At 45.0% G+C, this 14,948-nt stretch overlaps 5 protein-coding genes across 5 annotated transcripts; 2 read left to right on the top strand and 3 right to left on the bottom strand.

The window, feature by feature from the left end:
* Positions 1-1,722: 1,722 nt before the first annotated feature.
* On the bottom strand, positions 1,723-3,901 carry F4813DRAFT_71619 (uncharacterized protein). The gene is made up of 2 exons (XM_049248815.1): positions 3,462-3,901; positions 1,723-3,376 (listed from the first exon to the last, which is right to left on the bottom strand). Exons 1-2 carry the CDS (start codon positions 3,672-3,674, stop codon positions 1,775-1,777), a joined length of 1,815 nt encoding a protein of 604 aa, XP_049099640.1. The 5' UTR covers positions 3,675-3,901; the 3' UTR covers positions 1,723-1,774.
* A 1,340-nt stretch (positions 3,902-5,241) lies between these two features.
* On the bottom strand, positions 5,242-6,302 carry F4813DRAFT_71598 (acyl-CoA N-acyltransferase). The gene has a single exon (XM_049248814.1). The coding sequence runs from the start codon at positions 5,977-5,979 to the stop codon at positions 5,299-5,301; it is 681 nt and encodes a 226-aa protein (XP_049099639.1). The 5' UTR covers positions 5,980-6,302; the 3' UTR covers positions 5,242-5,298.
* A 1,559-nt stretch (positions 6,303-7,861) lies between these two features.
* On the top strand, positions 7,862-8,673 carry F4813DRAFT_389408 (uncharacterized protein; the record flags this gene model as incomplete). Its single annotated transcript, XM_049246828.1, has 2 exons — positions 7,862-7,867; positions 7,924-8,673. The coding sequence occupies 2 exons, from the start codon at positions 7,862-7,864 to the stop codon at positions 8,671-8,673; spliced, it is 756 nt and encodes a 251-aa protein (XP_049099638.1).
* An 850-nt stretch (positions 8,674-9,523) lies between these two features.
* On the top strand, positions 9,524-12,295 carry F4813DRAFT_389407 (uncharacterized protein; the record flags this gene model as incomplete). The annotated part of the gene is made up of 5 exons (XM_049246827.1): positions 9,524-9,823; positions 9,890-10,088; positions 10,140-10,286; positions 10,341-11,914; positions 12,053-12,295. 5 exons carry the CDS (start codon positions 9,524-9,526, stop codon positions 12,293-12,295), a joined length of 2,463 nt encoding a protein of 820 aa, XP_049099637.1.
* A 989-nt stretch (positions 12,296-13,284) lies between these two features.
* F4813DRAFT_71554 (uncharacterized protein) lies at positions 13,285-13,881 on the bottom strand. The gene has a single exon (XM_049248813.1). The coding sequence runs from the start codon at positions 13,777-13,779 to the stop codon at positions 13,447-13,449; it is 333 nt and encodes a 110-aa protein (XP_049099636.1). The 5' UTR covers positions 13,780-13,881; the 3' UTR covers positions 13,285-13,446.
* Positions 13,882-14,948: the final 1,067 nt, after the last annotated feature.

Raw genomic sequence — 14,948 nt, 5'->3', positions numbered from 1 at the left:
TCTGTATCTTTAGCAGTAGAACACTTCGGCTTCGCCATACTAACATTCTAAAAGGCGAGATTTGATATGCAAACTGAATTCCACTAGCCAGAACAACCCTCGAAGCAGTCAAACAGGCAAGCAGTCAACTCCTCGAGCCAATCAACCATTCAGCTGCCAACCTTCCATCGCAAATTCATCAAGAGATCATCACCATCACCGTGCCAATCACCTCCAACTTCCAACTAAGCTATCACATCCAGTCCACATCAACTTTACCTACCAGCCCTTCTTCGCCTTACCCAACCCAACTGCCCAAGCAACCCAAAGCCCCAAAGCCAAGATGTGCACCCAGTACTACTCCAGCTTCACCCGGTGCCCCTGCCAACTAAAGCGACTCTTCTGGCTCTGCAAGCACGGCCGACTATCGCCCAAATGCAAGGCCGTCCAGAAAGTCGTGCTGAAGTCCGGCGCCGCGCTCTGCGGGTACCACAAGATCGTCGCCCAGCGGCGATGGGACCGAAGCCAGCACCACTGGAACCGCCGCAGCCGCAACCTATGGGCCCGGCCTGGCCCGGCCCCGCTCTGCCGCGAGTCCGTCTCCTCCGCCATGGCCGCCGACGCGTTCATGTTCCCTCCCCCCGCCAACCCCTACGACTCTTCCTGCTGGGAGAGCGAGCCGGACCCCGACCCGGAAAGCGACGGCGAGGAGCTCGAGTCGGATACTAGCTCCGGCAGCGAGTACTCGGGTGACGAGGACTCGGAGGGTGACATGGACTGTGAGTGAGCGTGGTATTGAACTTCTCACCTGGTTGGTTGGTTGGTTGGTTGGTTACTAGTATGCTACTAGTATGTCGAGGAGAAGTACGACTCTCGCCCCCAGGCCAGTTCTACAACCGAATGCTCCCGTTCTCAAGAGCACCCTACGACCTATAGAACCAAACTAGTCGAATCGTTACGAACTGAACTGAAGATCGCGTTTGCACCTAATGTTAATATCAAGGACATCATGTCGAAGCAACTCCGTTGAAGCCCGTCTTTGCAATGTGCTTTGCTTCTGTTTTCTGGTTTGCCTTAGTTGTTGATTGGAAGGACTCCTCCCTACTACGTCAAACGATGAAGCAGTCTGTGGCGATGTGCTATAGTCTTGCCAAGATCAAACTCCCCGTATCAGACGTATTGCTTTGCATGTAACTAGTTCGCCTACTTTTGTTTTACGATGAAGCACCCTTCTATAAAATTGAAATTCTTCAACTTGCCTTATTAATACGTTCCCAACCCTATAATTTGTGCTAAACGAATTGTCAGTTAGCAGTGGCACCTAAAGTCAAGCACTCGTTATTGTCAACTTAGTACGTAGCTCATACAGTGTCAATGAAATAGGAGACGTTTAAATACAGTACTAACCCAGGGACTTGGAGATGTGCAAGACTTTTGGCATGGACCTTCGTAGACTCCTACAAGAGGCTTAAAATGCGAGTAACGATTCTATAACTAAGTTGTGTATATCAAAATTCTTGACCTTCGTATATTCTATGATTTCAATAGGACCCAGACGCCTGACTCCTCATCAGGAATTGGGTACTTCTCAAAACAGCAAGTCGTCGAGTGCTTATCCTCCCTTAGCCCCTTTTCCAATAAATATTACCATATGCCCCGTGCTATCGTTAATAGAAGTACCACCCATTTAAATTATTCCGTCTACTTGTATCGCTTCGGCTTACATCTAGGAACGGGGTATATCGATGTCCTGAACTCCAAGATACTCCGTTGTCCTATGCCTGATACACCCAATCTATTTCCAACCCGGTTCTCCAGGATACCGCCTACCACCAACACCCGTTAATATAGGGCTCTGCCTGCGTTCTTTATATCGTCTTCGGTCTCGCAAATCCCTTTCGTCAGCCGTGACAACTCTCCTCCCATCCCAGTCCAAATCGGAATCTCGATCCCTATCCCTGCGATCCCAGGTGTAGTCTCTACTTCTCCCCGCAATATCGGTATGGCTACTCGCTCTTCTGGGCTCTGCTGGTCGCAGATATACCCTTTCTCGACTTCTCCTCCTCTCTAACTCTTCTTCTCGTTCACGCTCCCTCAAGCGTTCCTTTTCAATGACTCGATCGCGGATCCGTTCATGCTCGCGGTCGCGTCGTAGCGGATATTTAGAAATACCTGCTTCAGACTCGTCGCTAGGATATGACTCCCCGGAAACACTTCGGCTGAGTCGTGACGAATGTTCTCTTCGAAAGCGCACGGTCGGCGCAACATTTGGCGGCTGGCGCTTCTCACGGGAATTACTTCGTTGCCGCTCAGAGGATCCTGCAAGAAAGGAGGTAAACTTCTGCTTTATTTCTGATGGCAAGCTTCTTCTGCGAACATCATCCGACCGTACATCTGGCCGTATTTCGCTACGATGGGAACGAATCGGAATAGGTGGCGTTATAGGAGTCACAACTGGCACACGGCGTATGATAGGGGGAGCCGGTATAGGACCGTGTGCTCGCGACTTGGAGCCAGCACGTCGAGGCGATACGTCTGAGTCAGAATCTGATGGTGAGGCGGAATAGGGTTTTGATTGGCTATGATGGTGTGGAATATGCGGACGGCGAGGAACATGATGGTTCGAAGGACGGGGATCATCCATCTCGGAACGGCGAACCTCTGAAAAGCTTGGTCGTCGAGGTGGCCGATCCGGCGAGCTACTGCTTCGACCGCCAAGAGAACTGCTGCTACTGTGGTTGCTGCTCTTCCGTCGCTGCCTTGGTGGTACGTTCCTGGAAAAATAAGGATCGGCATAATTACTTCTCGACACATGGGCATACGAGACGGGCCGTTCTCGTTGAAAATAATCCATTTCCGGTCTTTGGTGAGGCGTGGCGGTATTACTTTGCGGGTTTCGCACATGCGTGAATGTGGTATGAATCCGAGGTTCAGAGTCACGCCGTCTAGGTGGGTGTTCATCTTTGGGAGTAGCGTCTTCCCGTAGCTTTCGCGCGCATTCCTTATGCCAAGCATCTGTCTCGGGGTCGCATTCGGCTGGAAAGGCCTCTGCTGGTAGATCAGCTGGAAAGGGTTTTCCGGTGCCGGGGTGTACTAAGGCCCAATTGCGCACAGCGAATTGCATGAATGGCACATGTTCTTGGGGTTCCAGGAGAAGCTGGATCGTCTCCCATCGTACGAACCCATTCAATGTTAAAGCCGGAACAGCGGGTGCTTCAAAGGGATTCTCGGACGGTTGCAACGTATGCTGGACGCCCAAAGCTTGCCAAATGTAAGATATGGATTTATAGGGGCAGTGTAGAAAGAGCTGGTCATAGTCACCACCGACAGCACGATAAAAGGCGGCCAATTTTGTCGGGGTTAGTTCATGGTCATTGGTATCGCCAATGTTGGCAGACTGTAGAGTCTTCGAGTTAGCGAAACCACTCTACATAGGTAGGTATCTAGGTAAGCAAGGATATGCGAAAATAAATAAGACTTACAATGTATTTTCCGATAGCGCGGAGTAGCGCATCGAGGATAGGGGTCGGTAATTTTCCATTAAACATATAGCCATAGTATTCCTTCGCATTGGGTTCCGACGCCCTCGAATGCGATGGCGAGTTTGGTTGGGACTGCGGCTTGGGATGAGGTGTATCGTTAGAAGTCGCGGCGGCCGCGGTGGGCTTACCGTCGTCAGCCTTTAAGCTCGCCATCTCTACTTGTTCATAAGAAGCGTCGATGACGAGTGGAAAAGCATTGAGAAGCGAATCGAATCGGAAGCAGTGAAGGTGGTAAGAGAGAATGCGAACACGTTGAATCAAGAGACTTGTTTCGGAAATAAAAGCGCAAATTGGATTACTTGAATGAGATAGACTGGATAGACTGGATAGATGGAACTGATGGAACTGATGGAGCAGATAGAACAGGCAGATTGTCGATCCTACAACGTTCAGGGGGTAGATGATGACTGTGTCATTCGCGAATGAACAACGACTGGAACCGCTGCTTCACAGAAAATAAGGCAACATTCAGAATAATATAAATTGTGTGGGAGATATGTAAGTAAGGTAAGTAGATTGATATAGTTATATGTAGGCTATTGGCCAGCCTCGACGAGACAGACGATCAACGAAAGGAGTCGAATTCATCTAGAGTTGTACGGATACAACTACAGATGATTCATAGGTAATGGCATGGCATAGCCGTATATGTAACCGTGGATGGCTGGGTTCTTGTTCTTGGAGGAAATATTCGGCGCACTGCATTTTAATTTGAATGGTGGGATACGGTGGGATACGGTGGGATATGGTGGGATGTATTCGTACCTATACTTCGTACAATACATATCAAGGTCGACAGGCTTCCAAGGTTCCATACCTAGGTAGGTAGGTATGTAATACCTGTTAAAAAGCGTTAAAAAGCATGGGTTAAAGATGGAATTGAGCAAGGGCAGGTTTTACAGAAAAAAGAATACCCCGCGCCAAATTGCCTGCTGACACGTGCACCCGGAATATACGCCTGACGTAACTAGTGGAATAGTGTACCTAATAGGATTTGTACCTGCCTAACCAAAGGCAAATGATGCCATGGAAAATAAAATTTGATAAGCCCAGCAGGATTTAGGTAATACATGTACCATTTACAGGTATTTGCCTCAATTAGGTATATTGTCCTACTCTGTGTCCTAATCAGACATAATAAGAATAGGACATGAGTATTCGTACAATACATATACAATATTTCACATTTGTACGAAGTATAATACCGATAATTCCGCCTTGTTAGGCCAAAATAAGTGCGACATGATGATGCACACTTTGTACGCCCATAACCGAACACATGTATGCTAGTACCCGAATCTTGCACCACGGCCGCCACTTACATCTTCGTATCATTTTATTTATTTCGGTATCTCGTCCAACAACTCCATCAACTCCAACAACTCCAAATCAACCAATCCCAAACCTGCCGCAACGTTCCGGCGTATATCGCTCATCAAAGGCGATTACTCATTATCCCTGTCCCTGCAACATACAAACAATCTGCCAATCCAATTCCTACCCAAGAATTTAATTCGGGTATACCTAACAGCATTTCTGAATTATGGCTGTGTGTGCATACATACATAGTAGCTCAGCCATATATTTATTATACGATAGGTAGGAAGTGCACTAACTATTCCCAATCCCTCGGGACCATTATTCTGCAGCGGAAGAAATTATAGATGTCCTATGAGCCGCGCTCTTGTCCTTTCATTGGCAAGGCACTTTCTTCAATATTGTCCACTTTCTTCAGCATTGTTCAAAATCGCCAACAGTTTGACCATTAGACATGCCATTAAGATGAAGCTTTGACTTTTTGGCCGGGTGACTCGAGTACGAAACCAACAAGAGCAATGTCGTCTATAACACCCACTCGTGTATCGGGCTCAGTCCACCTTGTAAATTTTTGGAATCCAGCCTTCTCGAGGACATGTTTACTGGCCAGGTTCTCATCATCGGCTATTGCTGACAGCATTTCCGGTACCTCTCCGGATCTATCCACCGATTCTGCAGCCACCTCAATCTCAGCCTCGGATCGTGGTAAAGTCCACCAATGGTCTACAAATGCCCTTAGGAATTCCGTGGCGTAGCCCTGCCCCCAATACTCCTTCTTGAGCATGTAACCAACCTCGGGCCATCCAAAGAGTAGATCGGTTTTCGGCATCCCACCCATCCCGATTAGTTCTCCGGTCGAGGCGAGGCAAAGTACGTTGTGATAGTTCCGGATATCGTTAGGCGGTAGGTAGCAGGCCAAATACGATGTCCGTGTCTCATCTTTGCTAGCATCAATCTGGCCAACCGCCGAGAAGTGCATAACCTCCGGTTGAGTACGTATAGCATAGATCGCGTCAAGGTCTTCCTCGGTAAACGGACGGATAACTAGGCGTTCCGTGCGGATAGGTTTCCTCTCTGCATTGGGTGGGAACGGCTGTGTGGGCAGATACGTCTTGACTTTGATCTTCGGAGGTCTTGCCATCGTGAGCAAGCTAATCTAGCGCTGAGTTTGATCTTGATTCTTATTGTTTGTCAACTTCACATCGGACTTTTTTAGGGTTTAAATAAAGATTCAACATCATCTACAGCCTATATGAGTTAACTCGTGATCTCTTATATCCGAGTGCCGTAGGATTCCAGCTCCGAAGTGACTCATAACCAAATCTGAGTTGCCTCCCAAAAGGGAATGGCGTGCATGTTGTCTTCAGCTCTGTTGGTGACGCGTTTACATCTAATGGATGCATCCCTAAGCCGTCGGTATTACCTAACTTATATAAGAGCACACATGTAAGAAGAAACAATCTACTTGATAAAATGTGTAGGTACCTAATAACTGGGTGTAAATACGACTCTACGCTACCCTTCTACTTGCCTACCTAATATATTAAATTATACACTTACGATATGATATATTATATAAAATTTACTCGAAGGTTTAGGGAGATGTACCCTTTTTACTTTTATATGAGCCCGGTTATGCCTGACGGTCTTTAATGTCTTGACCGGTGTTCAGTCTTGAAGTATAAAAGTGGAAGAGCCGTATAGTACCTTTTGCAAGTATACCTGCTAATTTAATCGACATGTCAGTTCTCGAATTTGTCAGCGACGTCTCGTCTTATTGAACAAGACTTAGACGTCTTGGCCTTGGATCAAGCCCTATTAGACCTGATATCAAGGACTTTTAGATGATGAAACTGATGATGAAGGAAAGGAATGACTTGTATTAAAAGTGGATGATACTATGTAAAATAGGTGTGTGCGACCATAAATAGTACTTATCCCCTTAACTGGCATAAGACTACAACCCCCCCTGTAATCGGTATTATATAAAATTAGCTTATAATATACGCGTAATAAATCTACTTTTATTTAAACCTAAGGCTTTTGATTGGTCGGAGGCCCCTTATGATCGATGATACGAAAGGATATAAAATTAATTTTTTAAAATCTTATTTTTTTAACATTATTTTTTTTAAATAGTTTTAAATTGTTATATATTAATAATCTCGTTTTTAACCCGCTTTTAACGTATTATTGTCATTTTTAATGTTTTTTAATAATTAAATAACTTTATAACATCTTAATATCGATGATATTATTATTTAATTTAACTTAATTATTATATAAAGTAATAAAATAAACTTTATAATTAAATAATTAAAAACCTATATTAATTTTAATATAAGTATATATTTTAAACTTTAAATAACCAAATTACTTAATAACTTTATTTAAAAACTTATTTAATTATTAAAAGATTAAATAAATATATTATTAAAAATAAAGTTAAAAAAATATAAATTTAATATTAAAACTTATTAAAAAAGTTTAAAAATAACGTTAAAAAGTAATAATACCGTTAACGTATTAAATTTGTAAAAACATTATTATTTAAAAATAACTTTATTAAAAATTAATTAATTTAAATAAAAAGATTTTAAATAACTTTATTTATAAATTAAATAATTATTTATAATTTAAAAAAATATTAATATAATTAACATAGATTAAATTAGGTATAAAATTAAATAGTTTAATTTTATTGGTTAATAGCATTAAAATTAGATTATTTTGTAATATTGTATTAAAAATAGTGGAGGTGTAGTTTTATGCCAGTTAAGGGGATATTAAGAATATGATCACATGATCAGGGTCAAGGTCACCTGATACACCAGCACCAGTTCATTATAGAGACAAAGCTAAATACATAATTCTCCATTTGTGGCGTCCAATGACATACCTAGCAATCTGCCCTTCCGATCGCAGCGGGGAAACCATTGAAGATTCCTACACGTCTGACTGAATGCCTAATACACAAAGTAAGAAAGGATCGATTTAATGAACAAAGGACTAACAAAGGCGAGATGGCGGTTAGTGTTTTAAGTTGACTACTCAGCAGCGAGTAACTTTGCTAAACAGTACCCAGACTCCTCCTAGAAAATTATCTGAAGTCTCAAGTGTCAAGATTCAAGTCGGAGAAACAGAGCATCTCGTCAATATCAATGACTTTCCTTACTTCAAGGCCTTTATAGATTTCCAGCAAAAGTCCGGCCAGGATACTACTCCCGTGCCGACTCATGGTGACATCCCCTTTTTCGATGTCATCAACTACGGAGTATCTAACGGATTCCGACACTTCTTCCGTCGCATGCCTGTTCAGCTCTCTGACTACCATACACTCTGCGAAACCCTCGAGTTCCTTGCTATCGATGTCCTCGCAGGGCAAAAGCTGCGTGATATAATGAATGATCTGAGGAAGTGCAAATCCGATTACGATTACGATGGGACTGAAATTAAGGGGCTAAAAAGCATTGCACGAGACGCAGCTTTTAGGCTCCTATATATATTTCTCCTTGGTGAGTTCGAATCAGAGATCCGGGACAGGGCAATGGCCTACAATACGGCCCTGTTTGTGTTATCCCACCCTGGAACTTTCAAGCAGAGAACCCGGAAGATGGTTCGAGAGGCGTTTGAGGAAAGATTTCTTGTCACGGAGAAACAGAAAAAAGGGCTAGACGAGTGGCCTATCTCTGATGCTTCTAAGGACATTGAGGACCTAGAGGAGGGTAGTACTACTGACGAAGACTCTTATTACCTTTCCGACTCTGACTGTGCATACTGGGACTCTGACTGTGGATACTGGAACTCTGACTGTGGATACTGGAACTCTGACTAGATGCGAATGTATTTTGCTATGTATCAGGTGCTGGTACGGGATGAGTTGGTGCAAGTGAAATTGGCATATCTTATAAAGGCTCAAAGGGATACTGAATACATGGCTTTAAACTAAACTATATAATGACGTATAGAGAACACTCTGATTGGGCAGTATTGGTCTGGGACTTTATAGTTCAGGAATAGGAGACACTTAATTACAGCGGTTGGTAGGATCCAAGAACAAAAACCAAGTAAGAGCATATTTAATAATTAAGCTTGAAACGGTAATACTTTTAAGTATCTCATAACCTAGAGACGCATTGATGGACTTAGCCCCGAAGCTATTGCTGAAGAGGAGACTGGTGCCCCCTACACCTCTCTATGGTTTTCCAATACCTACTGATATTAGAGAATTCTAGATTAGTTTTCTACATACTTCTAGCTATGGTCTCCTTAGGAACCATCCTAAGGATTTTGTTCACATACGATAAAGATTAGGTACCGCTTTACCCCTAGTCCCCTTAAAGGGGAATATGGGATATAGTCACGTGATTGTACAGCTCCTCCATATGAAAATATTACCTTAGGTACCTAATTTACAAAACCATTGATGAATTTACACTTCGTATTTATTCTTCAAACGAGTTCCAACCTGAGACAATTTGCGTCAATTATATTTCGTCTTTCGGTTAGGGAACGCCCTCGAGTGCTATCCTTCATAGCCCCTGTTAAAGGAGGAGTTGATGCCTGAAATACATGTGGTCCAGGTAACCAAATGGGAATCGGGCGAAGTCAGAGAGAGTAAACTTACAACATCCATAAACAATCACATCTCCTATTTCAGCATACTTTCTGGAACCTCATGCCTCATGGCATTGAACTTCTCTGCTAGAAAAGCCTCAACTACATGGCAAGATGCGGTGCAGTCTTTTCTCTCAAGTCTTGGGCCCAGCGAGCGCGCCGCTTTCCAGGTACCGACAAGTCCGGATGATTGCATGGCTGTTCTCCTAGCGACTCAGCGTCGCAAGAGCAAATTGACGCGGATCCTCGAACTGATGAAGCCTGCGATTGAGCCTCTTAAACGATTTGAAAGCGCGGTCGATGTCATCGTTCAGGTCAACGCGGGAATCGCGTCCCCGATATGGGGCCCGCTGAGGATTGTCATAACGGTGAGCGGCACTTTGCCTGGACGCCGAGTAGCTGGAAGCGACTAATGACGGCCATGCCACCCGAAGCTCTCTGCAGACCATTTTCGCACACTGGAGAGCATTGCTATGATTATCCATAGAATCATTAGTTCGCTGCAGAGATTCTCCAAGTATGAAGAAATGTTCGAAAAGAACAGGCTTGTTCAAGACGCAATAGGGGCGCTCTACTGTGACTATATAGACTTCTGCGTTAGGGTTACAAGATTCTATTCGGCCTCGTCTTTCCGTAGGCTACGTCCATCGCTAATTGATTGCATTTTACCTGACGCTTAGCCAGGGACCCTCTTCGTCTCCTTCGATAAGGACTTCCACGATGTTGCCGAGAACATCCAGCTTCATAGCCAAAACGTAGACTGGGCGGCCCATACTGCGCATATAGAAGAAACACAGCGAGAGGCAGAGAACGCAAAAGCCGAAAGACGAGGTATGGTGCCTAACCTAAGACACACCGTAGATGTTCTCTTCTAAACTATCACAGCGCATGAAAGAGGTAATATCCAGAGATGGTTGTCGCCGTCGACTGTCGATGACGACCTCCAAAAACACTTGGATGATTGCATACCTCAGTCATGCAACGGGTTATTAGCCTCTCGGCAATTTCAATCATTCATCTCTTTGGACGATGATATAAGTAAACCTCCTATCCTTGCATTGCAAGGGTTGCCTGGGAGCGGGAAGACTACAGCAGCAGCCTTCATCATAGACCAACTGAAGAAAAAAGGATTCAAAGTGTTATATTTCTTCTTTAAAGCTAATGATGTAGAGAAGCGTACATTGCTGAACTGTCTTCGAACACTCTTAGCTCAATTAATCCGATTAGAGGAGCATCTCTACGATCTTGCCGAGCCGTTCTACCAAGAAAGTGGCCGAGTGGTAGCCGACTCATTAGCTGAAATACAGCGAGCTTTATCAGCTGCACTCCGACATTCGAAAGCAGACCAAATATTTGTGGTTCTCGACGCTCTTGATGAGTCTTCAAATAGTATAGAAGTTACGCAATGGTTTACAACCTCTCAGGACAACAACGACGGGCCACAGCTCCGAATACTTATCACCTCTCGCCCTTCTCCATCCTTTTCAAGATCCTCTGACTCGTCCTGGACGATTCTCAAAATGGGGAGCTTTGAGAACGCGAGCGTCAACTCATACATACTCTCCCGAGTTCAGAAAAATCCAATCATTCGTGACACAAAAGTTGGGGCGCTGGTCGCAGACTACGTCACATCGGCTACGAGAGGACTTTGGCTTTACGCTCGATTGATGATGGATGATATTGATAGACTCCCTTCGGCCGGTCAAATCCAGAAGCAGCTGAGTGTTCTTCCGAGAGGCTTCACCGAGCTGTACACGCAGATAATCAGAACGACAGAGGCAAACTACAATGCGATTGAACTGAAGCTAGCCCAGCAGCTTCACTTGTGGGTTGACACCGCAGATTACCTTCCGGGATTCTTAGTTTTGAGGGATGATCGAATCGGATACGGAACTTTGGAATTAATATTTCAGTACGCGAACGATGGTGAGATAGTCCATGACCCAGCGGTACAAGCTAGTCGCGTGTCAGGCCCTCTCATTGAAATTTTCAACGACGAAACCATAGAGCGAGTGGATTCTCAGGCTTACGAACTCGACTTCATTCATTACACAGCAGCCCAGTATCTGAGCGAGAGCAACGATCTACCGGCCGCGCAGCTACCGCTTACTCTACGCCCGCGGCGTCTTCGGCATCTACACCGTGCTGCCGTCGCGGTCTGGTATTTCACAGAGTGCAAGCAGTCAGAAGAGACGCTCCTGAATCTACAGTGGAGCGAGGGGAGACCTACAGGCTCCTTGATGAGGTACTTCGAAATGGCATATGGACTTTGGAATGCCTTCCACCTAGTCGAGTTTCCCGACATCCAAGACGACCAAGAGGCGGCCGAGGCGGAGACTTTACTGCAAAAACTAATCAATTTCATCTCAACGCCGGCATGTTTACGCTGGGTCGAGTGCGCCATCATCATCAATTATAAGGGCAAGTTTCCGCATCTGTTATGGAATGCTGCCAAAGGTGTATGTTTTATCCCCTACCCCTTCCCTCCTGGTTCACCTCAAAGGTCAGCACGCTCGACCAAGAAGCTATCGCTTTCAATACGCCCAAACCTCCTCTGCTCAAAGTTCAACAACATAACCACTAACTCCGATTAACAGTGGGAGGCGGGCAAGGATAACGAAAACCACCAGTTCGCACCATACCAAGCTTTCTCCAAGTCTCGGGTACGCTTCTTCCAAAACTACGTCCACGTCCTAGCGTTGGCGGGCGTAGGGGCAGAATCCGCCCCTCGTGAGCTTTTAGATTCTTCGAAAGACGAGCTCTTACGGGATGAAGTCGCACATGAGATTTTTCGTCTGGGGGAACAATGGCGACGGCTTGCATTTCCTGGTTATAGATAGGAATTGGATATCCCCTGATTCCAACCGCACCGCAGGGGGTCGAGGATTTGGTTAGATTTATGCCATGTTCGAAGTTCGTTAGGCTTGGTATAGGTATTCTGCAGGTTTCGGGCTCGGGAAGTCTCCCTCGCAGGTAGATAATGGATAAAGAGGCTATTAGTATGGCTCGGTTATTCATTGTGGTCGATATGGGATAGAGTGAAAGAGAATGCTGTGCCTAAATCGAAGTTCAAAGGAAGGAAACATGCTATCTTGGTGCTGAACAAAGACTCAGAGCAGCTTCGCGCATGGTAGCAAGGTTACGTGCGGTGCTATACATAGATGAATTATGAAAGACTGCTTAAAAGTGCATTGATGATGCCCGACTCGAGACAATAGGTGATTCTCATATAAGAAACTGGTCACGCCTCTCGTGAGCGGAGAATCATACATTTTCTCAAGTGTTCGTTTCCTTGTCTCCTATCAACTCACCCAAGTCATTTCGTGAACATCACGATTTTAGTCTTTAGTACATTCATTTCACAGCACAACGCCCTATTGGCCTTCTTAAACCAAATTCATACAAATATACTATAACTACATCAACTTACCACAAAACAACCATTGCCAAATACAATTCATATATTCAAAAATGCAGTTTGCCGGTATCATTCTCTTCGCGGCTGCAACTTTAGGTGGCGTCATCCCGACAGCGCACCACGTACGAACGGGTTTCCATGCCATCGCCCGCGACACTGCCGATCAAGTGCTGAAGCCCGTAAATTTCGCACACGTCCAAGAAGATAGGCGAAAAGTGCAGCTCGGCTCGAGGGGAAGTGGTAACTAGGCTGGGCTGGATCCCAACTTAACTAGGCCCTCACACTCGCTAGGACAGTCATGAAAATACATTAGGTACATATATAATATACACAGGAAAGCAACTTTAGGCCTTTTCAAAAGGAGTTGAACCATTTGGTTCTTGAGGTTGCAAGATAAAAGTAATTATAGAAACTTCAAGTCGTTAAATCATCTTAGCCACTTGTGTAGCCGGGGTCGTATTAGTACATAGAATCCGGTAGAATGTGATGTAATATAGAAAAGAAAAACCGAGCAAGATTAAATAGAACCAACGGCCTCAACGGCGTACTTGGGAAATGTGAAAGTGAGGCGAATCAAAATGCATCGTTGGCAATGCCCCTCTTTTCAAGGCACGTAGAATTTTGGAAGCATAGGTAAATAATGTAAAGGTTGAACTTGATACTCGTGAAGCTGATAATGCCAAGCAAGCAGTAAGATATGCAGCAGCATGGGGAGAAATTGGAAGTGTGCCATAGAAATATAGAAAGTTGATACGCTGGCTTCTTTCTTATCTTAACAAGAACCGTAGAGAGCTTGTGATAAAGGAACATTAAGAAAAGGGTAGAAGAAGGCACCTGCATGATGGGATTATCCCGGGAAAGGATCGAAACGGCGTATGCAGCCCCGGGGACTTGGAATGGCTCCATTTTCGACCCACCAACACTTTCATGCTGCAGCTTCTTTCTAGTGTCGTGCTTCTAGATGAACATATTCAATTGGGACAGACTATGCGATCCTGGCAGGAACTTGAACTTGAACTTGCGTATTGCTGTTGATCTGTCGACACCTTAAGTGGTCATGAAGGATCTTGTGCTCTGGAAATAGACAATAGGCAATTAATCCGAATCTGAATGACGATGGATGGCCCATCTTGTCTTACCCATTGGGTAACACAGTACAAACGGGATAGGCAAAAAGGATTGGTACGTCGTCAGATGGAAGAGGCCACCATCCCGGGGGGAAAACCCCTGAGACTAGTTCCAGGCTATGACTCGTCGTGTATGACGGCACGTTTTGGCACCATTCGGAGCCATTCTCCATTCTCGCCTCAGCCGGGATAACAGCCGAGTCTAGTTCTCAATTGAGTAATTTAGAGCTGCGATGCCTATTAGGGGGAATCGGATGCTGGCTAACAATAGACAGTTAAAGCTTATAATCCTATAATTGATTCTGTTGAAGTTGGCCTATATAGGTTTTTCTAAGCTTAGGAGAAAAAGTTGAAATAACTAGGTTAACCTACCTACCTAAAAGTCGAGTGCAGATTAGGTCGTATCTTAAATTCCTGCCGGCTTCTGCTGTAGCAGCTCTGCAGCTGCATCGATCCCTGTAGGCTCCCTAGCTCCCTGCTAAACCCAGCAAGTTAGCCTGACCACCCCCGCTAATCCATCCCTTCAGGTGCTTGGCCCCCTTTCTATGGCACCCTAGTGGCACCTCCGACACCGAAAGAAGCAGGGAGTGGGTGTAGCGCGCTAAGCCAAAAACAATTTAAATGGACGAGCTAAGTCATGTGAAAGCGCGAGAATATCGGGTTGAGTCCGACGCGTGGGCCAACTTCCATCACCAAATTTACGTGTTTGCCTGAAAGATACGGAATTACACCAGCGTACGAGGGAAGAAATCTACGTACAGCGCCATGCATCCTCATATACAGCCTGACATGGGTCTGTCGCTATATAAGGAGGGCACCGCCCGAAAATTCCTTTCCATTCGACCATTTGCAACATTGGAGCCTCGGGCAGGTAAGGTAGGCCATTTTTATCATCTCATCATCTCATCATCTCATCATCTTGTCGTCTTTTTTCTCAAGTCTTTTTTC

This window comes from Daldinia decipiens, assembly GCF_022478715.1.
Source record: "Daldinia decipiens strain CBS 113046 unplaced genomic scaffold F4813scaffold_16, whole genome shotgun sequence".
Lineage (NCBI taxonomy): Eukaryota > Fungi > Ascomycota > Sordariomycetes > Xylariales > Hypoxylaceae > Daldinia > Daldinia decipiens.
This window is presented reverse-complemented; position numbering and strand designations above follow the sequence as displayed.